The following is a 25,494-nucleotide window of genomic DNA, read 5'->3' on the forward strand; positions in this document are numbered from 1 at the left end:
AGAGAGAGAGAGAGAGGAAAGAAGAGCAAAGCTTTGAGGTGCATTAACAGTAAGCAGGATATGCATGATGATGAGCCAAGAGAACATAGTTTCATGGCATCTCAAATAGAGGAGAGGCTATCCAGGAGAATCAGCAAGGTCAAATGATGCAGAGTGGTCAGAAGGATGAGGATGATTGGGAAGAAGTTGTTAGCATTGACAATTTAGAGGTCATTGGTAACAGTCGGTCTCCCCAGAGTTTGGGCCCTTCTGGTACCTGCTTATGTGCTTCACCAGATCTTATAAACCCCATGCTAAAAATTAATGAGAAAGGCATGGGACTTAGATTGTCAGGCTCCTCTTTTTAGCTGTTTGCTTTATTCAATTTAATTCAGCAGACGTTTGCTAAACACTCACAAGGGCCAGAGCATTGTTCTGGAGAGATGCAAGGCTTAGAGAGGGAAGGGTTCCTGCCTTAGTCTAGTTTAGTGTGAAAATTATATCAGCTCTCCACTTTGGCTTACCTTTATTTTCAGTGGGGTTTGTGGCGACTGAGCTCCATTCAGAAAGTCTATTGAGTATCTACTATGTATTCTGTGAGTTCTTTAAAAAAAATGTTAACCCAAATGAAACTCTAATAGGCAGAATTTTAGACACTGTGACAGTGAAATGAAAAAAGGCCACAGTGGAAAATATATTTTGAGGCAGGACCATAAGGAAACCAGACCTGGACTGAGAGTTTCTCCTTGTAATTAGATCCTCTAAGTTTTACCTACTTTGCGTGATATTTTCCCTTCCTTGAGTCACGTACCTATAAAATTTACAAGTTCTTTCTCAAGTTTCCAATTATGAGAAGTAGCCAGGCCATGTGCACTGTCTCTTATTCATATGACTAAGTCATTTGTTAAGTAGGGACTGCCTTTAAGTCCTGGATACAAGTATGGAGACAAGTTTTTAGTAAGAACATCAGAATTTGGTTCAGTTCTCTTCCTAAAAAGGCTCTCACTTTCTCAGCAAACACTCAAACTAGAAAGACGTTAGAATAGGATGGATTTTATTTAATCTAATAAAAATATGTAGAACACACTCAGATCCATGACCTCACAATCAGAAGAACTTTCCTCCCTTTTCCAGAAAGTGTCAAGCAACTTTTCCCTGTTGTGAACGCCACCTTACTTTACAACCCCTAATGATTCACTGAATACCAGCAAAAGGATAAGTCCAAGTTGCATCTTTTTAAAAATGTTTTTATTGATATCTTTTGTTTCTTTTTTTTAATTTTATTTATTTAGTTTTAGTTTACAACATGCAGTTCCACAATCCCTTGAGTTTCAAATTTTCTCCCCTGCCCTCTCCTACCTCCTCCCCTGACCATGGAAGCATGCAATCAAATATAGGATCTGCAAATACCTTCACATTAACTGTTAGTCCGGCTGTAAAGAAGGTTTATAACCAATGGGGTGAACAATGAATGAGAAAGAGGAAACAAAACAAGAAAAAGAGAGAGAGCAGGTAGCTTGCTTCAGTCTGCATTCAGACTCTGTAGTTCTTTCTCTGGGTGTGGATATCTCTGTCCATCATGAGCCTTTTGGAGTTGTCTTATAACCTTGCATTGCTGAGAGGAGCCCAGTCTATCAGAGTGAGTCATCACACATAACGTCGTGTCTGTAATTGTGTATAAATTTCTCCTGGTTCTGCTCTTCTCACTCAACATCAGTTTATATGTCTCTCCAGGTTATTATGAAGTCCATCTGCTCCTCATTACTTATAGCACAATAGTATTCCATTACATGCATATACCACATCCTGTTCAGCCATTCCCCAATTGATGGGCATCCCCTTAATTTCCAATTCTTTGCCACCACAAAAAGAGCCACTATAAATATTTTTGTACATACAGGTCCTTTTCTCACTTCTATGATCTCTTTGGGATACAACCCTAGAAGTGGTATTGCTGCGTCAAAGGGTATGCATTCATTTATAGCCCTTTAGGCATAGTTCCAGAATGCTCTCCAATATGGTTGGATCAGGTATTAGTGTTCTAATTTGTCCACATCTTCTCCAGCATTTATCATTTTCCTGTTTTATCATCTTAGCCAATCTGACTGGTGAGATGTGGTACCTCAGAGTTGTTTTGATTTGCATTTCTCTAATCAATAGTGATTTAGAGCCTTTTTCATATGCTTATAGATATATTTGATTTCATCCTCTGAAAACTGCCTTTTCATATGCTTTGACCATTTATTAATTGGGGAATGATTTTCTTATAGATTTGACTCAATTCTCTGTATTTATACACACACACACACACACACACACACACATATATATATATATATTAAGGAGGCCTTTATCAGAGACATTGGTTATAAAAATTCTTTCCCAGTTTTCCACTTCCCTCTTAATCTTGGTTACATTGGCTTTATTTGTACAGAAACTTTTTAACTTAATGTACTCAAAATTATCCATTTTGCACTTCATAATGATAACTCTTGTTTGGTAATACAATCTTCCCTTCTCCATAAATCTGACAGGTAAACTATTCCTTGCTCTCCCAGATTGCTTACAATATCAGCCATTATACCTAGATTGTGCACCCAGTTTGATTTGATTTTGGTATACAGTGTAAGATATTGGTCTATGCCCAGTTTCTGCTATACTATATTCCAGTTTTCCCAGCATTTTTTCTCAAATAGTGAGTTCTTATTCCAAAAACTGGGGTCTTTGAGTTTATCAAATAGTAGATTACTATAGTCATTGACTGCTGTGTCTCGTTTACCTAATCTATTCCACTGATCCACTACTCTATTCCTCAGCCAGAACCAAGTAGTTTTGAGGACTGCTGCTTTATAATACAGATTAAAATCTGGTATGGCTAGGCCACCTTCCCTAGCATTTCTTTTCATTAATTCCCTTCATATTCTGGACCTTTTGTTCATCCAAATGAATTTTGTTACTATTTTTTTCTAGCTCTGTATAATAATTTTTAGTAGATTGATTGGTATGGCACTAAATATGTAATTTAATTAGGTAAAATGGTCATTTTTATTATACTAGCTTGACCTAGCCATGAGCAGCTAATGTTTTTCCAATTAGTTGGATCTGACTTTATTTGCGTGAAAAGTGTTTTGTAATCATGTTCATATAGGTCCTGGGTTTTTTTTGGTAGGTAGAGTCCCAAATATTTTATAGTGTCTATAGTACCTTTCGATGGAATTTCTCTTTCTGTCTCTTGCTGTTGGATTTCATTAGAAATATATAGGAATGGGGCGGCCAGGTAGCACAGCAAGTAAGAGCACCGGCTCCAGTATCAGGGTGACCTGGGGATTGAATCCCGGGCTCAGACACTTAGCACCCACCCAGAAACACCTGGCTGTGTAAACTTGAGCAAGTTACTTAACCCCAATTGCTTAGGGGTGGCCAGGTGGCTCAGCGAGTAAGAGCACCAGCTCCAGTGTCGGGATGACCTGGGGATCAAATCTGGGCTCAGATACTCAGCACCACACCCAGAAATAACTGGCTGTGTCACCTTGAGCAAGTTACTTAACCCCGATTGCTTTAAAAAAAAAAAAAAAGAAATATATAGGAATGCCAAGGATTTATGTGGGTTTATTTTATATCCTACAACTTTGTCAAATTTATTGTCTCAAGTAGTTTTTTACTTGATTCTTTAGGATTCTCTAACTATATCATCTGCAAAGAGTGATAGCTTAGTCTCTTCTTTGCTTTATTTGATTCCTTCAATTTCTTTTTCTTCTCTTATTGCTACTGCTCACATTTCTAGCACCAAATTGAATAAGAGGGGTGATAATGGACACCCTTGTTTCACCCCCAATCCTATTGTAAATGCTTCTAGCTTATCCCCATTACATATAATACTTGATGATGGTTTTAAATGGATGCTACTTATTATTTTAAGGAAGACTCAATTTATTCCTATACTTTCTAGTGTTTTTAATAAGAATAGGTGTTGTATTTTGTGAAAAGCCTTTTTCTGCATCTTTTGAGATAATCATGTGGTTTCTGCTACTTTTGTTGTTGATATGATCAATTATACTGATAGTTTTCCTAATATTGAACCATCCTTCCATTGCTGGAATAAATCCTACCTGATCAAAGTGTATTGTTCTCATCATAAGTTGCTGTAGTCTTTTTGCTAATATTTTATTCAAAATTTTTGCATCTATATGTAACCACCCTTAGGATTCTAGCTGAGTCTTACTTCCTCTTCCCGGTCCTTGGTGCACACCCAGGCACATCCTGAGTGTTCACATAAAGGAGAAGTCGAGTCAGTGAAAATGACCATTCTCTCCAGCCCCTTCATGCTTCAGCCCTTAAATCCCCAAAGTACACTTGCAGAGCTTGTGGACAGCTCCTGAGGGAAGGGGGGCGGGGGCAATCGGAGAACAGGAAGGCTGTGTCCAGAACAGCTTGCGTACTCCTGCGCACTTACCCTTAGTTCCTGAGATTAATCTCAAGGTAACAGGGTAAATTGCGTGACAGCACACAATCTGGGCACCTTGGCACTTCCTAGAGGTTAGAGTGCCCTGATCACAGATAAATCAGCACATATTGCTGATTGCTCTGTATCTTGTTACATCAGACCTGAACTCAGAGAGGCTGCCTGAGACCCAAAGAGGGGCTACAGGCCCCAACATCTACATCCATGAGGGAAATTGGTGTATAATTTTCTTTCTCCATTTTATGTCTTCCTGATTTTGGTATCAGTATCATATTTGGATCGTAAAAGGAATTTGGTAGGACTTCTCCAATTTTCCCAAATAGTTTGTAAAGTGTTGGAATCAGTTGTTCTTTAAATGTTTGATAAAATTCGCTAGTAAATTGATCTGGCCCTGGAGATTTTTTTCCTGGGGAGTTCATCAATGGCTTGTTCAATTTCTTTTTCTGAGATTTTTCTGAGATATTTTCTTTTTCTTTCCTCTTCAATTAATCTAGACAACATATTTTTGTGAGTATTCACCCATTTCACTAAGATTGTCAAATTTATGTGTATACAATTGGGCAAAATAATTCCTAATTATTGTTTTAATTTCCTCTTCATTGTGGGTAGATTCACCCTTTTCATTTTTGACATTCATAATTTGGTTTTCTTCTTTTTTATCATATTGACTAAAGGTCTATCAATTTTATTGTTTTTTTTTTTCATAAAAACAGCTCTTATTTTTATTTATTAATTCAATAGTTTTCTTAATTTCAATTTTATTAATCTTTCCTTTGGTTTTCTTTATCTCTAATTTAGTATTTAATTGGGGATTTTCAGTTTGTTCTTTTTCTAGCTTTTTCAGTTGCATGCCCAATTAATTGGCCTCCATTTTCTCTATTTTATTCATGTATGCATTCAGAGATATAAAACTTCCCATAAGAACTTCTTTTGCTGCACCCCACAAGTTTTGGTTTTCTCATTATTTTCATTCTGATTGTTTCTCTAAATTTCTCATTTGACCCACTCATTCTTTAGGACTAAATTATTTAGTTTCCAATTAGATTTTAGTCTATCTTTCCATGGCCCTTTATTACATATAATTTTTATTGAGTCATGATCTGAGAATGATGCATTTAATATTTCTGCCTTTCTGCACTGAATTGTGAGGTTTTTATGTCCTAGTACATGATTGATTTTTTTGTGTATGTGCCATGTACTGCTGAGAAGTAGGTATATTCCTTTTTATCCCCATTCAGTTTTCTCCAGAGATCTATCATACCTACCCTCTCTAAAATTCTAAATTTGCCTCCTTAACTTCTTTCTTGTTTATTTTGAGGCTAGATTTATCAAGTTCAGAGGGGGGGGAGATTAAGGTTCCCTATTAATATAGATTTGCCTTCTCTTTATTCCTCTAATTCCATTAAATCCTCCTCTAGGAATTTGGACACTATACCGCTTGGTGCATATATGTTAAGTAATGATATTGCTTCATTCTTGATGGTGCCTTTTACCAGTATATAGTTTCCTTCCTTATCTCTTTTAATTAGATCTATTTCTGCTTTTGCTTTATCTGAGATAAGGATTGCTACCCCTGGTATTTTTACTTTAGCTGAAGCATAATATATTCTACTCCTGCCTTTTACCTTTACCTTTTGTTTCTTTCATTATCACAGTTATCCCAAGAATCTCCCTCAAGTATCACTCCTCCCAAAGAACCATCTTATATAACAATGAGTATTTTTTAGAAAGAAAAAAAATCAGCACAAATGAATGTTGTATTTTTGTCAAAGGGTTTTTCTTCATCTATTGAAATAATCATGTGGTTTGGGGTGATTTTTAAAAATATCATTAATTTTGCTTATTGTTTTCTAATGTTAAACCATCCTTCAACATCCTGGTACAAATTCCATTTGGCTATAATGAATGATTTTTTAGATAAGTTGCTGTAATCTGACAGAATTTTGTTTAATATTTTTGAGTCAATATTTATTCATCTGTTTGGTCTATTATTTTCTTTCTCTGTTCTATCTTTACGGGGTTTGGGTATTAGGACTACATATATATTACAATAGGATTCTAGTAGGATGTATTCTTTTTCTAGTTTTCAAAGTAATTAGTGAAGTATGGATATTAGTTGCTCTTCAGAAGTTTGATAAAATTCTCCTGTGAATCCATCAGGACCAGTAGTTCTCCCTGCCTTTGATAGTTCCTTATAACTAGACCTATTTCCTTTTCTAAAATTTGAGTTAAGATCTATTTCTTCTCTTTTGATAGTTTGGAATTTTTATATTTTTGAAGACATTCCTCTATTTTTGTGTTCGCATTTTCACTAACATGTAACTGTGCATCATATAGTCTAATCATTTTAATTTCTTCTAGTTTTGTTGTCATTTTGCTTTGCTCACTTGTTATTTTATTGATTTTATTTTCTGCCCTCTTCCTTTTCATCATATTAACTAAAGGTTTATCAATTTTATTAGTCTTTTGAAAGAACAAGTTTTTAGTTTTATATATAATTTTTATGATTTTCTCCCCAATTCATCTATTTCCTCTTGGGTTTAAATATCTTCCCATTTCTGTTTAGTTTAGGTTTTTCTTTAGTTATTGGCTTTCCAATTTTTTAAATACATATTCAGTTCATTAATCCTTTCTTTTTCTATTTGTTAATGTATGTTTGTAAGGATGTGACTTTTTTCCCTGAGGACTACTTTAGCCACATCCCAGGAATTTTGGTATATTGTTTCGTCATTATCATTTCCTTTTACTTAATTATTAATTGTTTGTATGATTTGCTCTCTAACTTGCTCTTTACTTAAGATTTCATTGTTTAGTCTCCATTGGGATTTGTATCTTTTGTTTGTTATCTCAACCAATTATTATTTTTATTGTGTTATGGTCTAAAAAGAATCTATTAACTATTTCTGCCTTTTTGCAGTTGTTTGCAATATCTCTACCTGATCTGTTTTTGTAAATGTTCTATATGATGCCAAAAAATATACATGCATATATACATGTGTTTGTGTGTGTGTACATATCTATCTGTCTGTCTATCTCTCTCTCTCTCTCTCTCTCTATATATATATATATATATATATATATATATAATCTTTTGAAATTTTGTTTAGAAGATTCTATAAATCTTTTAACTCTAGTTGCCCCAGAAATTTTTTAGTTCCATACTTTCCCTCTTTTTAATCTTTCTGTTAGACTTATTCAGAACTGAGAAGGGATATTAAAGTCTTTTGTCACAAATTTGTTACTGTCTATGTCATCCTATAGCTCATACAATATTTCTTTTATGAATTTGGATACTAAGGCGCTTGGAATATATGTTTATTACTTATTTGGGTTTGTCATCTATGGTTCCTTTCAGCAAAATGTAATTTCCTTAATTATCCCTTTTTATTTTTTGAATGTTTGTTTTTGCTTTTTTCACATAACATGATTGCAACTCCTGCTTTTTTGGATTCACTTGATGCACAGTAATTTTTTTCTATCCTCATGGTTTTATTTTATGTAGGTCTTTGTTTTTTTGTAAGCAACAGATTGTAGTGTTTTATTTTCCTATCCAATTTGTCACTTTTTCATTTTATTGGATTGCTTGATCCCTTCACATTTAAAGTTATGAGAGCTAGGTTTATATTTTCCTCCATCTACTTATAATATTGAGTTTTTAAGCTATGATTTTTTTCCTTCTGCTAGAAATACAATTCTATAGTCTTTCAGTTATTTTACCTTAATCTTTTTCAAGCTACACATATTCACATATTGCCACAGATTATTGTTCTATCATCTCAATCCCCTCCTCTCATTTGTTATCCTTTTGTCTTTGAGGTTTAACTAACTTTTTATCCTGCTTTTATCTGTTATATAATTCTTTTTCCCTTGCTTTCCTCTCAGTTGAGTAGATTTCCCCCTTTTTCTCTTTACCTTCAACTACTCCTGTTTCTTAGTTTTTTAAATTCCATTTTTGTACTCTTTTCCAAAAAGAATTTCTCTCACTCTCTTCATTATTCCTACTCTCATTCTACTCTACTCTTAAAATTACCTGGTTTCTTTATTCTCTGTATTCCTCATGTAACCAGAGCTTCCAAGGTATCCATTCTAGGGTCTTCTCTCTACCCATTTTTTTTGCTACTGAGGGAATTAGAACAGCAAGTGGTAGCGGGAATCGAGTTAATCACACTGATTCCATCTTGTGACTCAATTCTGGAGCTTGCTCAGTTCCCTTTCTAATAATTATGGATCTAGTCCAATTTCTGCCTTGTGAGAAAACTTTATCCAATTGTGGGAATTGAAAGAAACTTTTATTGCTTTGTTCAAACCTACCCTTGCATGACTGAGAAGCTGGACCATTTGTACCTGCTAGTTAGAAATCCTTAACTAAGAACCTAGGTTATACTGACAAGAAATCCAGTCAGATCCAAAGAGTGATGCAAGGAGTTTTCTCTCAGTTGTACGTTTCAAGCAATCCATATGTCTTATCTGAGAACTGGTCCCATTCTAGTTAATCATTTTATCTTTCATTCACGCACCATACCACTGCCTTGTCAAACTTGCCCTGTGGATATCTTTTTTTCCATTGAGCCTCAGTCCCATAACAATGCCAGTTGTTGAGTATACTACCTCATATTAGAGTCTTGCCCCACAACATACCTGATTATACATCCCATCACTGATCTATACTTTACCCCTACTGACTTTTGTTTCTACATTTGCCTCAAAATCTCCTACATGGATTCATGCTCTCTCTTTCTTCCAGGTGCCAGTTGCCCCCAGAGGTTCCAAGTTTCCCCTTCCTGAGGTAGGATAAATAGACTTTTCAAGCACCAAATCTTCCAAAGCACACCAAGCACATGGTCCCCATTTCCCTTCACAGACCATCTCTCTTTATCCATAAAAGCATTTATCAGTGGAATCCCCTCCCACCACCAAAGCAAGGTCTCCTATTTTTCCTCTCTTTTCATTCCATCAACCCTTCTTCCCCGCACCTGTAGGTTCTTTGAGTTCATAGAAACCACCTTTACCTCATTGCTAGCCCTCAATTTGGCACATCACACATTTGTTCCTATTACATTGCTCCCCTTCTCCTTTTATTTACCCTTTCATGTTGGAATATAGTACCATTTGATTCACCTTTAGGCAAAGTATTGCCAGATTCTGTCCATAATACTCCAACCTGCCTCTTCATTATTACTTCCACTGAACTTTCACCTTTACTCCTATCTCTTTGTGTATGTTTAGAAAGAAGTTTCTTACTGATCTCTCTGCTATTACTCTGTTGCTGTTGCTGTCCTAGGTTGCTACATTTTTTTTCATTTGTCCTGTATTTCCATAGTTTGGGGTGTTCAGCAATCAAATAATCTCATTAATTCCAGTTTTCTAAGATGTATAAAAATCTTTCAAATATCTCTTCATTGTTCAACATCCATCTTTTTTCATTTGTGGTTAAGCTCAGATTTTCAGGGTAAGTCACCTTCAGTTGCATAGTGGGCTCTGTTACTCTTCAAAACATGATTCCATTCTTTCCTATGTTTTCTAGTGGGTGAAGAATAGTCTTGCTATTAAATTTTTCTTTCCTTTGTATCTGAAGGTCTTTTTCCTGATTGCTTGGAGGACTTGTTGTTTCTGAGATGAATAGGTAAATTAAGCCCCTATATATCTCAGAGTTTTCCTGCATTGTTTTATCTCCCTTTCAGGAATGATCAGTTCTTTCAATTAGTATTTCACTTTCTATATTCAGAAGTTCTGGGCCAATTCTCTTCTATTGTTTCATTCATTACAGCATTAAGGTTTTTTTGTCCGGTCATAACCTTGTCTTTATATGCATCCTGTCTTTGAGACCAGTATATTTTGCTTGCTTAGTGGACATATTTTTTGTTACTCTTCTAGTCTGTTTTTCACTTTTGTATCAATATATTATTTCCTCTTTTGTTTCTTTGGTAAGATTTACCATTGCAGATTCTAGTTTTTCTATTCTGCCCATTATTTTTGCTGCATAGGCCATATATTCTGTTCTCTTAATTCTCATTTCTCTTTTTAACCATTCAAAAACAACATGTAGTAGTTCTATATTCTCACATTTCACAGTATCCTCTGTCTCATTAAGTATTGGATAATTTTCCTTTGTGCTGGAGTATTTATTCACCAATGCCTGAACTAATTTACTAGATTTGGTGGCCATATTTTTTTCTGTTGTTAATGTTATTTTACCCTTGATTTAGCCACTTACTTTGAATTTTTGAATTTTCTTCTTCCTGAGATCTTTGGTAATTTCAGTCTTTTTTTCCTCCTGATTTTCCCCAATTGCATACTTTCTGGCTTTATCATTCTAATTGTGATTTCCTTTGGGGCTCAATTTCAAATCATTTCAGTCTCCTTCCATGCTGGGCAATTCACTGATCATTAGCCAAGTCTCTGCCCCAAATAACTTTTGGGTGACAAAACTGACCCCAGCTAAATATTGAGTTCTTTCCTTCAGGTTTCCTGGAGTGCTGCACAGCTACACACACACACACACACACACACACACACACACACACACACACACACACACACACACAATGTCCTGATTGGGTATCCTGCCCCACTCACTCTTTTTTCAGTTCTCTGGTTTGACACCAGCAGTTCAGAACTTTGCAGCACTAGTGCTACAGCATTGTCTGCCACCATGCTAGACAGCTGGCATGCTACCTCAGCACACTTTTGCTTCTGAAGTGCTACTGTAGCTCTGACTGTTGCAAAACAAACTTCTGCAGTCTTGAGCTGGGTTCTCTATGGCATTGGAAAGAGGGATGGGGAAATAAGGCATGGAGTTAACTTTTCTTGCAAGCCCTCAGGTACTTGGATCTGCTAGGGTACCCTCAATGTTGATAGCATGGGAGGTGGGAGAGGGGTACTGAGTGAGCTTAGGGTCAGTGAGTATCAGTTTATGGGTTGCTTTGTGTAACAGCAAGCACCCTACCATACCCAGGATGGCCTGCTAGCACAGGTTCTTTGATCTGCTTTTCTAGGTAGGGAAGACTGCTCAAAAAGGGGCTAACAATTCTATTTTTAATTACATTCACTAGTTCAAGGGAAAGATCAGTACCCTGAAAGTCAGAGAAAATACAAGCAGAGAAATTAGCAGAAAGACCAACAGACAGAGTTCCAAATGCCTGAGTAAAGCAATATTGCTATACACTTTACATACATCACTGGATTGAGGGAGCAGAGACAATATCTGAATAGTCAGGGGTCCTGAACTCAAGAGTCTTGACCAGGAAATGAAAAGATTCTTCTCATGAGTGAACCCCCAAAGCAAAACACTAACATCCTGGAATATATAACAAACACCCCTCCCCCTGATTGACTCAGAGCCAAGAAACCTGAGAATCCTAGTGCCCTAGCACTTAATTGGAAACTGAGTGATGTGAGTGAGATCTCCTCTCCTAAATGCTCTTTGAGGCTCTAAATCCCTTTACTCAATGAAGGTTCCATTTCTCTTTCTACATCTCGATCTTCTTCAGGACCCTGCATACACATATTCCCTGTAAAGGTTGCACAGATACACAGATGTATAAACAGGTTCAGGTGCAGCCCAGCTTTGGTATATATGTGTGTATGTATTTGTGTCTGTGCCTGAGTCTCTCTGTATGATCCACTTTCCCAGATCTCTACCTCCTTTTAAAGACTAAACTGAAGGACAAGGTGAGGTTGTAAACTTTGTTATTCCTGATATGACAACTAGGATCCTCCTCGATGGCCTTTAACTTTAGTCAGTGCCAAAAACTTCTTCAATGATGGTAGTGAGTACCCAAAATATGGAGAACTTATACTGTCAAAGAAGCAGTAGAATAGGAAAAAAATCTTTCCCTCTTAATACATGCCTGGGCACACATTACTTGTGGTTTGAAAATGGTGCTATAAGTATAAAAGAAGAGTCCTGTTGTTAAAGCAATAATAATTATGTCTAGCCTTTCTAGTCCATGAGTTATGGGATTTATGCAATGAGTATTCTTGTTACCAGGTAAAATTAGTCTGTGGCATGTATTTGGAAAGATACTGTGTATTGGTATCTCTAGGTAATGGAGCTGATAAACTGCTTTCTTACCCCCTGGAAAAATCATGTTTCTTAAACTTCCCTTCTAGTTCATGTCTTTTTTGGTTCCACAGGGGTTTGATGGAGCTCGGCGGTCCGTGATTGGAGGCAGCCCCAAGCTGCTAAACTATTACTACGATGACGCTCGGACCATGTATGAAGTCTTCAGGAGGGGACTGAGCATCTCTGGTGAGTCTTGGACAATTCTGGGCCAAGGAGTCTTATGTATCCTTAGGCTACATTGACATTCCATCAGAGATACACTACTTTCTTTTCACTCCAGCTGAAGGTTTGGTGACCAGTATGTGAAATATGTTGCCACTATTTACCATTCCTGGTAAATTCACAGGGACTGAAGGAGGGGTTAACCAGATCTGGAAGTGGGGAATGGCTGGCAAATGCTGTTTGTACAAAGAGTGATTCTGTGACACCAAGGGAGCAGCAACAGCAGTCCACATAGGTCTTTAGGGCTTACAAAAAGCCTTCATCTCAACAATCCTATGGCAGAGGTATTATTATTTCATCTTTAGAGAAAAGAAAACTGGGGGCTTAGATATGAGGCAAAGAGACATGTTTGTGATCACTAAGCCAAAAAGTATTATGAGAAACATACTTGTGGGAATCACAGGACTTCCCAGGCAAGATCAGGAAGTAAGCCCGGATGAACTGCTGCTGCCTGCTGCTTCCCTGACTGTGACCCTCAGGAAGATCCATGTGATATACCTATTCTAAGAGCCTCCTACCCCCAAACTGTGAGAAACATGCTGACCCTAAAAAGGATAGCATTCATTGTGAAGTCAGGAAATGTTTTATTAATTTTTATGTTCATTCCCCCCTGAATGAATGGGTAGTTCCTATGGACTAGCACATATGCTTTAGACAAATGTCAGGCTTATATGCCCTCCTTTCAATTTCAAATTTCAGTTGTGGAAACAGAAGTTCGGTTCCTCTCTTACAATCTCTCCTGTTGCTTTTTTATCAAAATTTTTTTGTTTCCACATCTTTCTCAAATCCAATCAATACTTTCTCATTTTTTCCATATGAATTTTCCCCTCCATCTATCTACCTCTTAAGTAAATATGGTAAGGGAAGAGGGAGAAGTCAATCAACACATTGACAAATTACAAGGGGGCAGTACCCTTTATAAACAGATACAGAGACCCAAAAGAAAATAATAATGAACAATCCATTGTCTCTTTAAGATTCAGAAGTCTCTTCTCACATAGCTGTCTGGCAGGGAACATTATATCATCCAATGTACTTTTCTAGTCCTTAGTGCTTGTTTCAGCCATCTTAAGCACCTCAACTCAGCATCTTCCCAACATCTTCCTGTAGAAATCCACCTTCCCGTGTCCATTCTCCTACAAAACTAACCTTGGCACAATTTTAAATTACCATTCCTAAGTCTTATACCCTTATCATTCTTAGAAAATCAAAATTGGAACCTTTACCAATTGTCCATTATTCATTCCACCATCAAGAGGATGACATTTCACTAAGGAATTAATATCAGGCTCCAATATATACATAAATATGTTAAGTAAGCAATTTTAACATAAAACATATCAAGTCATAAAACAATTCCAACTTCTGGTCATGTTATGCTTCTTTTGAAGCATTTACCACAAACCATTCTTTTAACATTAACTAATTGTAGAAAAACTGAGACAAGTATGATATGAACTAAGTAATAGAATAATATTCTCACAATCCCTTGACCTAATTGTCCATACTATTACTAAGAATTAAAGGACCCTAACTTATACAGGAATATATAATAGTATCAGATGTCAAGGCTAAATAGTTGTTATTTGGGCTAAAATCCTACGCCTAATAGATTAATTTTAGTCTTACATCTGAACCTCAGATATAATACCAACCTTTTATTTAATAGATTTGATATGATGCTTATGCATTTTGAATTATAGAAATTTGCCATTAAGAGTAGAGCCATAGCTAAAGCAAGGGAACAGCATTTCCCTAACTTCATGTCAACTCCAGGGAGAAGTTATGTAGGCTGCTAACTGGCATTGAGCCTGGCTTGAAATCTTCCAGGTGTCATATAATGGAGAAATTGAGTCAGGAGAATTTGCCTCAATTCAGGCAGAATAGTCATTCTCCCAACCTTCCCATGAGATCACCCATTGCAATTCATACTTGTACCTCATAGGGTTGCTAGCATCGATGGATCAGTGGCTCAGTATTTCTTGATATCTACACCTAGAGTCAGACTCAGGAAAACAATCAGTTAATAGTCCCATAAAATCTTAAATAGCAAAGTCCAATAATCATCTTCAGATGTGACTATAATCTCACATTGATTAAGGAACATCCTGAAAGTGAGCCTTTAATAGCCTGAATGCATTTCTACACTTGTTCTAGTTCATAAAATTAAATTTCTCCTTAAGATCATAAGTTATTGCTTTAATAGATTTGTGTGTTTCATAAGCTTCTCTATCTTCCTCTAACCATGCTTAATCTGAAAGAATGAGATATACATATGATAAGTTCAAACACTAATTTTAGCTTATATTAGATCATGGAATGAATTCAAATCAAAACAGAAACATTTAACTTTTCCATCATTGCAAAAATATTCCACAAGTTACCTCCTTCTAAGAAAATTGCACTGAAAATTTTCCCCCAAAACTGAAGATGTATCTGATTTAGTTTAAGTAGTTAATTCAGGCAACTGTATTAATTTATTATTTAATTAATTCATTGTATTAATACCTAATTGCTCTTATATCATTTTGAAACATGTAAGGACCTTATTCTATACAGATATACCTTTATTGCAATAAATCCCAGCCTTAGTCTATGGGATAATGATTCAATACTGTGTTAGTTTCTTTTCCCTTTTATCTAATTATTCTCCTAAAATTTATAAAGAATGTTCTATTCCAGGGATTTGATCTTTCACAAGACTATACAATAGTACCAATTTACCCAGTGATTTGATTGAAAACTGCAAGATTTCACATACTTGCATTATGCTCACATTTTCACTGACTACTTCAATTACAGAAACCCGCCATAAAGATGTAAAGTGAGGACCTGATTAAATAAAGAATCCACATCTAGTATCACATTCACCTTATAACCGGACTCAAGAATAGTCAGGTGAAAACATTCCTTTTCAAAGGAACACAGTGGGGAAACTGAGCCAGAAGGACCCCATCCCAGACTGAGGCCAGGCTTGTCCTTTCAGCTTTTTTTCCCCTGATGCAAACCTCCACCTGTAGTAGTCACATTGTCTCCAAGCAGCTAATGGCATCTCCCCTACATGGTGGATTATTGAGCTCAGAATGCAATTCATTACAGTCCCAGAAGCTTTTACATCTGATGGCAAGTTTGATTAAGGCAAGTTTGATTAATCAAAGCTTTACCAGGACTTAAATCCTAAAAGTTAATCACGAGATCATTTCCAAATTTTCAGCTGACCGAGTCCCTTGTTTAGGAACTCCATGACTAAAACAAGTTCTTTTTCTTGGGGCTAATGACCATGCGCACACAAACAATTTCCAGGGACCTGGGCAAGTTTACAAAACAATGGGAACTGACATGGATCCTGGTGCTCCTGCTTGCTGGCCCCCATACAGGAAGAGTGGACAAGAATCAATCTGGATAAGGCTTTCATCCAATCCTCTCCTTTCCATACACGGTAATCAACTAACAATTTTAGGCTTTAGCATTAAAACTAACCCCAAATAACTTAGTTAACAATCTTACAACTTTCTGTAACCTTCTCTTTAAGTACAGGTAAAGGTGGAAATACCTGGTTTCCTAAATGGCAGTTATAAAACATTATATGCCCTTCAAAGAGTAGGTATTTCTAAGGGATGCCAATCAAACCTGATCAGTCTACATGCTGTCTATATTAAAATGAGGTCTTCAGTGATGACCTAGGTCAATTGATCCTGACCAAAGAGACATCAATTTCCATATCATTTAACAATAGGGAGGAATCAACATTTTCCCAGACCTTTCTGGGCAACTCTGTGAGTTAAGATTAAATCTTAAAAAGTCCTTCTGTAGGATTTGACTTTGAAATATAGGGGGATGGGGAATGAGGAGACTATGAGGATGCTTTTTAACTTGAAGGTATTCTAAAGTCTCTTGCCCTTATCCTGGACATAAAATTCCATCTCTCCCTCAATCCTTTTCTTGTCTCATCCATCTTCCTCATCCTGTCCCTAATCTTTCAACCCCCATAAAACCTCTATGTAAGTATAATTGATAGTAGGTTTGGATATAAAAAATATGGATACAAAATATGGATATTAAAAATTGGATATAAAACTTTAGTATCAAGTTATTACAACAAACTAGGCTTTCTAAGAATCATATAAAAGATTTTTCAAAACATTTCTTTGAAAAGTATTTCCCCTTCTTTTAAAAACAGTTTAAAATGTATCCTCATATTAAGAGGATCTCTCTCTTCCTTCTTAAAGCAAAAAGAAACCTATAAACATGAAATTCATTAAAACTAACTTGGTGTAAAATGTCCTTAAGTAACATAAATTCCTAGTTTTTACAGAATTCCTAGATATCACAAATTTCCTTAGTCAAAAAGGGGTTTGTAATAGAGAGAGAGTTTTTATAAGCCAAGAAGAATATACCCAATTAAATTAGCCTTGTCACAATAACAAAGTTTACCAGGCCTTTAAAAATTTGCACAGTATCTTTTCTTTTCTTTGTCTTTAAATATAGCACTAGAAATTAATTACATTCTGGAATTTCACATAGATAGTGAATGTGGTAGTCCATAAATCTCCAAATCAACATACATAAATATATCCTTAGATAAAACAGGCTTAAAAATCCCACCCCATTAAAAAAACCCAATTCACGTACAACAAAATTCAGATTTAGAATTGTTTTCACACCATTTCTTCCTCACAATGGTCTCTCAAATTTCACAATCTAGGAGAACCTTTAGAAATACAATACAATTTAGAAATAAGATGACATCAATTGCATTTCCAGATTATTACATATAGAAATTATTGATCTTATTACTTTTGGCTTTTAAAACCCATTTCAAAGTTATCAGATATGGAACAATTACCTTAAATTAGAGAGATGACAATAAATATAATAATAATAATTAATAATATAATTAATAATTATAATAAATAACCTGTTTTCTATACTTCCTTAAGTATAGATCCTGGAGCTGAAGTTCCATCTCTTTTTTTTTTTGAGACTTCAGATACAGAGCTTCCCCAAGCATTTCAGTTCCCCATTCCAGCCTCCCAGGAATTTCAGGCAGTATATACTAGGGAATGCATATAAGTTTCACAACAATTTGAAATCACACCTGTTATCAGATTAGCTCAAAATGTGTTGAGCCAATATTCTAACTGTGGTCTTTGACTCAGGCAAAAGAGATCTAAAGAATTTGAGTCAGTGTTAACAATGTGTGCTCAGTTTTCTCTCCAAGCAGACACCTCTGGAGCTTAATAATTCATTGAATAGTAATAATAACAAATCACAATAATCAATATCTTCACCATAGTCAATACTCATATTAGATTCAATAAAACCTTTCATAACTTTGTTTATTGGTTTTCCAATCAGTCACAAATTTTTAGTTTCAGCCCCTCATACTTAAAATAACATCAAAATTTCCTTGTACTCTTTAAATATGCCCAACCATCTGAAGTAGGATGGGAGAGGAAGTGGCTAAGAGCACATGGGTTTGCTATACCCCCACCCCTATCTCAACCATTCCTTTTTTCTATTTTACCTTCCATGTTTTTACTTTACATTTCAAATAAGATAAAAGAATCATATTTACCCCAATTCAATTCTGTTCTGCTTTTCTTCACCTTTTAGAAATTAGATGTAGTTAAATGCTTAACAATTTAACCACTTTTTAAACAAATCATTCAATTCCTAAAGTGATCCCACCATACAGAAGATGCCCCTATTTTTTTCAGTTTTAAACACTTTGTCTGATATCAGATACATTGATTTAATACAAACATAAAATACACATTTTTAACCTTTAGGATCTAATTAAACCTTAATTCAAAACCCTCAGCTATTTTTCCCCTCCCAGTCTCTTCTTCATCTGGGCTGATTCTCTATCAGTTCTAAAAAGCTGCTGGCTATTTAGTATTTGATTTTAGTCTGGTATCCCAACTTGACCATTGTTGGGACCCAAAAGAAAAGAATCTTAAATCTCCCACTGAAAGTATAAGGTGGGAGATCTTTCGAAATGTTCTCTTTCTCTAATTACAGACCTTAGAAATTTCTCACCACAGAATATGAAACATTTCACAAACACACACAGATGAGACATTTGACAAGGCATTATAGGGTGCACACCAGTTTAGAAACCAATTTAGAATTTGAATTCATACCAGTCAAAAACTCAGAGTTGTAATTTACTGTGACTGACTTCTAGCCAATTTCAAAAATATCCTTCCCAGAGGTCTCTGCTTTTCCCAGCACCACAAACATGCTGGGATGTTTCCCGGGCACCTCTCTCTCCTTGTTCTTCCCTAATGGGCCATTGGCAGGAATTTGGAGGGAGACTTAAACCCCATTTCTTGGGAACTCAAACCCCATTTCATTTTTGGGGACTCAAACCCCATTTCACTAACAAGGCAAATACTTAGATCCCAAATTTTCTTCACCTTGTGTGGCAGAACACTTTCTCATTCAATCTCCCACTATTTCACCTGCATTCCTGGGTTCACAATGTTTCCAAATATAGTCCTGGGAAGTTAACAGTCTGAAGTGGGGAATCTCCCATCTGTGGCTATTCAGGCCATTGGAAGCCAGTGGGGTGCTTCTCATTCTCCACAGTGAGGTCCCATTTTCTGATGCTAGAGATCGCAGATGAATGAGACCCCAAATTGTGAGGAACATAATTGTGGGGATCACAGGACTTCCCAGGCAAGGTCAGGAAGTAAGCTCAGATGAGCTGCTGCTGCCCACTGCTTCCTTGGTTGCATGCCATCCAGAAGATCCATGTGATAGACTCATTCTCAGAGCTCCACCTCACCATCCCTCCAAACTGTGAGAAATACGCTCAGTCTACAACGTACAACATTTATTGTGAAGCTAAGAATGGTTTTATGTTCATTCCCCCCTGAATGAATGGGTAGTTCCTAATGGACTACTACATTTGCTTCAGACAAATGCCAGGCTTATGTGCCCTGCTTTCAATTTCAATTTCCTGCCTGCCTCCCATTGGCTAGACACCTCAGGGTTCATAGCCTATCTGAAAAACACCTAAACCCCACTCCCACGCACCCCCACGTGGATCTCCATTCCTGCTTACATTTCTCATCCCCTTTATACCTTGCTTAGTAAAAGAACAAGAAGTCATAAAGCACAAGGAGGGAGTTGTTGGCCATTAGATATGCTAGTAAGCAGGCACCCACATCCCAGAGGAGTGGGTGAAGTGTAATCAGTATTTCTACTACGTTTGTTTCCCTGCCTTCCCCAACAAATACAAGACTTCTGGCACGTTACGTATTTTCTTGTGCAAACAGAAGCTCGGTTCATCTCTTACAGTATGGGATTCAAACCCAGATCACCAAAACTCTCCATTAAATGCATTGCTGCAGAGGTGTGGTGGCTGTTTCTCATGAGGTAGTAGTGAGAACTCTATATATGAAGACTTGATTTTTAAATACTGGTGTAGCTATTTAACTAACCTTGGCCAGGTCTCTATATCTCTATGGGACTCAGTTTCCTCATCCATAAAACTAGGATGTTTGAGTGATGATCTCAAAGAACCCCCTCAGCCGCGCGCGGTGTTAAACTCAAATAGAAACATTTATGCCCATACACAAGGATCGCTGCAGGCCTCATATTGACTCCGAATTAGCATCATCTGTGTTCTATTGTATTTTTATTGATTTTGTTAAATATTTCCCAATGACATTTTAATCTGCTTTGGCAGATTTAACAAAGTCTCTTACGGGCAAAATTATATCAGAATAATAGAGAAATAATTCTTTTACCTATTGCAATCTTATATATTTCTCTTGGGCCATAAAGTTAGCATACTTCCTTTAAAGTCCTAAAAGTTGGACAAACTTAGTCAGAGTCAGAATATCATACTTCCCTTAAGGAAACAAACTTTATCAGACAAACTCTATAGGTAAACTAAGTCATTTAGTTTACATTCAATGGGTTCACACATAGGCTTATTGAGGAGGAAGATTTATGTATTCCCAAGGACTTAATAAGAGTTGAAATTCTTCCTCTAGTGTCTTATCTAAGAAATATTTAAGGCTTTAAGTAAATTTTTACATTCCATGGGACAAATTTTGGTCAGCTCAACAACCTTTGAACTACGAGAAATGGCCTTGACCTTCCCTTCACATCATTATTCTGTGAGTCAAGTTTTGATCAGGTGAGGTTACTAAGTCGAAAATAAACAAGTCCCATTACAAGACCCTCGATTAGCATTTCAAGCTCATTTCCTCCACTCTGGATCAGATCACAAGAGGAAGTTGCTACTAAGGTGAATTTGAGGACTATTTTCGAAATACGTTTTTTCAGAATAGGAACACCTTCACGCTGCAGAAACTTGAGCTACGCCTTCAGATACAATAGTGAGTGAGAGTGTGCGACAATGGGCCTTGTTCTAGGGAAATCATTTCTGTGAATAAGGAAAACTCATTAGCGTTATTGGCCCTAGTCTGCATCCCCGCCCCACCCCTGACTTCCAGTGTGCTCTAGCTATGAAGTTAGAGAAGTGGCTCTTCCGGGCTGGGCCAACTGCTTTTCCCCATCATCTGGCCTTTGGTCTAGGCATCAGCTAAGACGAAGACACCTGGTTTGATAATTCTATTTTTCTAGATTTCCAGCTACTGTCTTTATACTTGGCAAAGAAGCTAAACAGATCCCAGGATGATCTTTCTCAGGGGCTGTACATGACTGTCTTGGTGTAAAAAGACAAGGCATGAAAATAGCGTACCAACATAAGGTCATTAAAGAGGAGGAAGGCTGGACTGAAAAAGCTAATAAGGCTCTGAAAGTCTGTGATTCTGCTAATAGCCAGTAAGGGTGTACCTTGTGTAGAGTAGAGGGAGTTAAGGAAAACATAGCTTTCTTATTTTTTTTTCCCACACAAGAGCTAGATGACAGGAAGAAGCAGCAGAACTTTTTGCTCTTGTCTGTGTGGTAACCAGTCTTTACCTTTTTTGTCACTGCCAGAAGATCTGCCAGAGGGGATGTAATTGTTAAGTAGTTTATCCTGCCTTTGGTTTTTAAAACATTTGGGTCAGTATTCCAAAAGTTTAAGGTTAGGCAGGAAGGTCAAGATTCTCTCTGGAAAGTGACTTCCAGTTCAAGGCAAGAAGGATGCTTTTTGGTTTTTTAATGATGCTCATGTGTGGGACCAGCCTCCTGTCTAATGATGTGGAGACAAGGTTCTTGTTGCTGTTCTCAGAATGTAGAGTATTTTGCTTTCTGGAGGGCGTCTTTGAGTTAATGGTCACATGTTTCTTGGTTGTGCTTTGTTTTTTGTTTTGTAAGAAGCTTTGGCCCCTGGGAAGAGGCTCAAAGGCATTTGTACCAAGTCAGTCAGTCTTGGAAAATTATGTGACTATCCCCTGGAATTTCTGAACCTTCACTGTGCTCTGCATGACTCAGCTTATCACAGAACAAATACACCCAGACAGTAGGGCTTTCTGGCTGGAAAAATATGTTTGTAAAAAGTTCTATTAAGAAGTTTTCTTCATTGTATTCCCTTCATGCTGACTTTCATGCCCATCGTTGGTACAATCTCTAGAGGGCAACATGGAATAAAGGAGGAAATACTGATGTGGACTAAAAAGTTTTGGGTCTGTTTCTTACTACCTACGTTACCTTGGGCAAGGTCCTTGCCTTTTCTGAGCCTTAGCTTGCTCCTGTATAAAAATAAGGGGGAAGAAGAAGGTGACCAGATGCACATGCCCTTCCAGCTCAAAACCCTATGACCCTTGGCTCCTCTGAGACCCTGCTGAGAAGTCTCACCTTCTGTCGTGCCCTAGCAGAGGGAGGCCTGCTGGTCTGAGATAGGAGGGATCTGTGCTTCCAAGCACAGTTAACACCCAAGCCTGCGGCCCAAGAATGCTCTGTTACTTAAGTGAAGGAGTGAGCATCTTCAGGAGCCACATGAGCCCAACCTTTCTCCTACTTCAGGGACAGTGAGAAAGAGAAGCCCTTACTGTCTTGCACCTTTTATATAGATGCTGCTGTCTGTATGACCAGGGCCTTTTCCCGAAAACCATTTCGCTAGCAGGCTCTTCCTGGCTGCCTTGAAAAGGTCAAAGTTGTCCTTCAGGTCCTTACTTCTAAACACCGCTTATCCAGCCTGTAATACTGTCCTAAGGACATTATCAACCCCATCATCAGACTTGATGGATTCTGTCCAGGCCAGATCTCTCAAAGATCCTGTTCTCTTTGGGACTAATGAGGCAGATATACCTTGTGGCTCCCTCTTACCTTTTTCTTCCTTCCTGACTGGACTGAAGGGAAAGGGTGCTGAGTTTGCTGTGGACTCTCCTGCCCACAGAGCTGGCCCTGACCAGTATAAAATTGTTGTTGAAATTATTGCTGCTGCAGCTAGACAGGCCTGACTTTCTGCCTTCCGAGAAGAACAATTGAGCTTCATGGCAGGCCATGTAGACTCCCTCTCCCCACTGCCAGCACCACCATCTCTCTCACACTAACACACACTCACACACACACACACACACACACACAATTTATTTGTGTCACAGGGTACTAGCATAGAACTCTGCACATACCAGGCTTTTTCTGAATGTTTGTTTAGTTGAAATAGATTGGGACATAAGGCAATAAGGAACTGTAAATGGTCTGGCTTCCCGCATTATTAATAAGGCCTCCAGTCTAAGAGAAGGTAGAATAGTTACAGCCTCCAATTAAAAAAAAAAAGGTTTTTGACATTTAAAAAAATTTTTTTATTTTGAACTTAAACTCCAAAAAAGTATTTCCATACAGATATCACAATACAGAAAAAGGATTCTGTATAGAATGATTACTCTCCATGTCACACTGCTTGCTTTAAAAAAAAGTACATAATAAATTCTTCAAATTACTTTCAAAACTATTCTACCTGCCATTTCTTCCTTCTGTTCTCCTGGGAATTAAAAAAAAATGTTAAAATGATCCTCTTGAGAAGGAGGGGTCACTAGTGCCAGTGACCTCACAGAACTTCACCTTCTCCAAACTATTCCCCCTCCACAGCTTACAGATTATAAAGAGTGGAGTGAAGTGGAGTGGGGGGCTTGTGACAAATACATATAGTCAAGCTAAGTGAATCCATGCAGGGAATGTTCAGAAAAATGTTTGTCTCTGCACCTTCTGTCAGGAAGCAGGTAACAGGATTCATCGTGTGTCCTCTGGAGACCTGATTGGTTAATTCTCTGATCAGAGAGCTTATCAATGTTGTTTGTCTTTACGGTGGGGTTGCCCTTGTAAAAACCGTCATTCTCTTGCTTCTGCTCAGTTTTCTCTGCAACTGCTCCTGATACCCAGGATTCTCTGAAGTCATCTCTTTTCTCTTTTCTTTTAGTGCAAAAAGTCAATAAACACTTATTAAGTGCCTGCTCTGTGCCAAACGCTGTGCTAAGCTCTGGGGATAGGATGCAAAGAAAGGCAAAGAAGAAACCGGACAAACATTCTCTGCTCTCAGGGAGCTCACAGTCTGATGGAGGGACTTGTAACAATACTCCACTGTACTTCAAATACAGCCTGTTCAGCCATTCCCCGATTGTGTGACAGGCAAGCTCGAGGCACTCTCTTAGGTTCTAGTCCCTTCTCTTGTCCGTTTTGGGGGGGTTCTTTTTTGGCGTTTTGGAGGGCAATTGGGGTTAAGTGACTTACCCAAAGTCACAGGGCTAGGTTTTTTGTGTGTCAAGTGTCTGAAGCTGGATTTGAACTCAGGTCCTCCTGACTCCAGGGCTGGTGCTCTATTCACTGCACCACCTAGCCGCTTCTTTTGTCCTTTTTTTTTAAGCAGTCGGTAACTTGCTCAAGGTTACACGGCCAGGTGTTTCTGGGTGGGTGCTAAGTGTCTGAGCCCGGATTCGATCCCAGGTCATCCCGACTCTGGGGCCGGTGCTCTTACTTGCTGTGCTACCCGGCCGCCCCTCTTTTGTCCTTTTTAATCTCCATTTTGGATCAGGAAGTTTGTTTTTCTTTCAACTACTCCCTCCCTGGCATCATATTATTTCTCAACAAATCCTCATCACCCCCACTTGTTTCCCCATTAAGTTTGATCGATTTCTACACACTGGGGTGTGTGTATGTGTGTGTGTGTGTATCTGCATGTGTACAAAAGATTTTTATTCTTTTTTTTTTTTGGTGAGACAGTTGGGGTTAAGTGACTTGCTCAGGATCACACAGCTACAAAGGACATTTCTTTAAAATTGTCTGTTTAGATTGTTCTTCACCAGAACAAACACTGTGAGAAAACATGTGAAGCAGGTCTAGAACTGGCTAAATTTACCCTTCTGTAGTTTTGTTAACTTTATAGGAGCTAGCATGATATAATGGAAAGAGTTCTGAATGGAGAGTCAGGAGATGTGGTTTGAATCCTCCTTCTGACATTTACAAGCTCTATAACCCTGAGCAAGCCACTCTGGGTCTCACTTTTCTCATCGAGAAGGTGGGGAGAAAAAAATATCTGTTATACTTACAGGGATATGATGAGGATTAAATGAAGTAATGCATCGAAAACCCTTTTTCAGCCTTAAAACAGTGAAAATGTGAGATCGTGGCTGTGTGATACTGATAGAATACAGCTGCTGACTGTGTAAGCCTCAACACATACACCCCCCCAAAAAACCCCTAAGAGACATTCAATAATATAAAAGCATAATAAATGACCCTTCATGATCTGGGGGTGGAAAGAGGAGGGGAGATACTTGTTGTTTTGTTTTCCTGAATGCAAACATATATATAAAATATTTTGCCTTTGTGGTAATTATAACATATACAGAAGAACTCTAGT

At 37.5% G+C, this 25,494-nt stretch overlaps 1 protein-coding gene across 3 annotated transcripts in view; it reads left to right on the forward strand.

The window, feature by feature from the left end:
- The window catches only part of ACSL6 (acyl-CoA synthetase long chain family member 6), a 116,093-nt gene that overhangs the window by 35,528 nt on the left and 55,071 nt on the right, over nt 1-25,494 (forward strand). For all 3 annotated transcript variants that reach the window (XM_069091816.1, XM_069091814.1, XM_069091815.1), the window contains one exon: nt 12,578-12,692. In XM_069091816.1, the coding sequence (XP_068947917.1) occupies nt 12,578-12,692 (115 nt within the window). The remainder of the gene's footprint in view (nt 1-12,577; nt 12,693-25,494) is intronic.

The sequence above is a fragment of the Petaurus breviceps genome, unplaced genomic scaffold (assembly GCF_028583685.1).
Source record: "Petaurus breviceps papuanus isolate PSGF00001 unplaced genomic scaffold, PetGlider_PUasm1.0 189, whole genome shotgun sequence".
Taxonomy (NCBI): domain Eukaryota; kingdom Metazoa; phylum Chordata; class Mammalia; order Diprotodontia; family Petauridae; genus Petaurus; species Petaurus breviceps.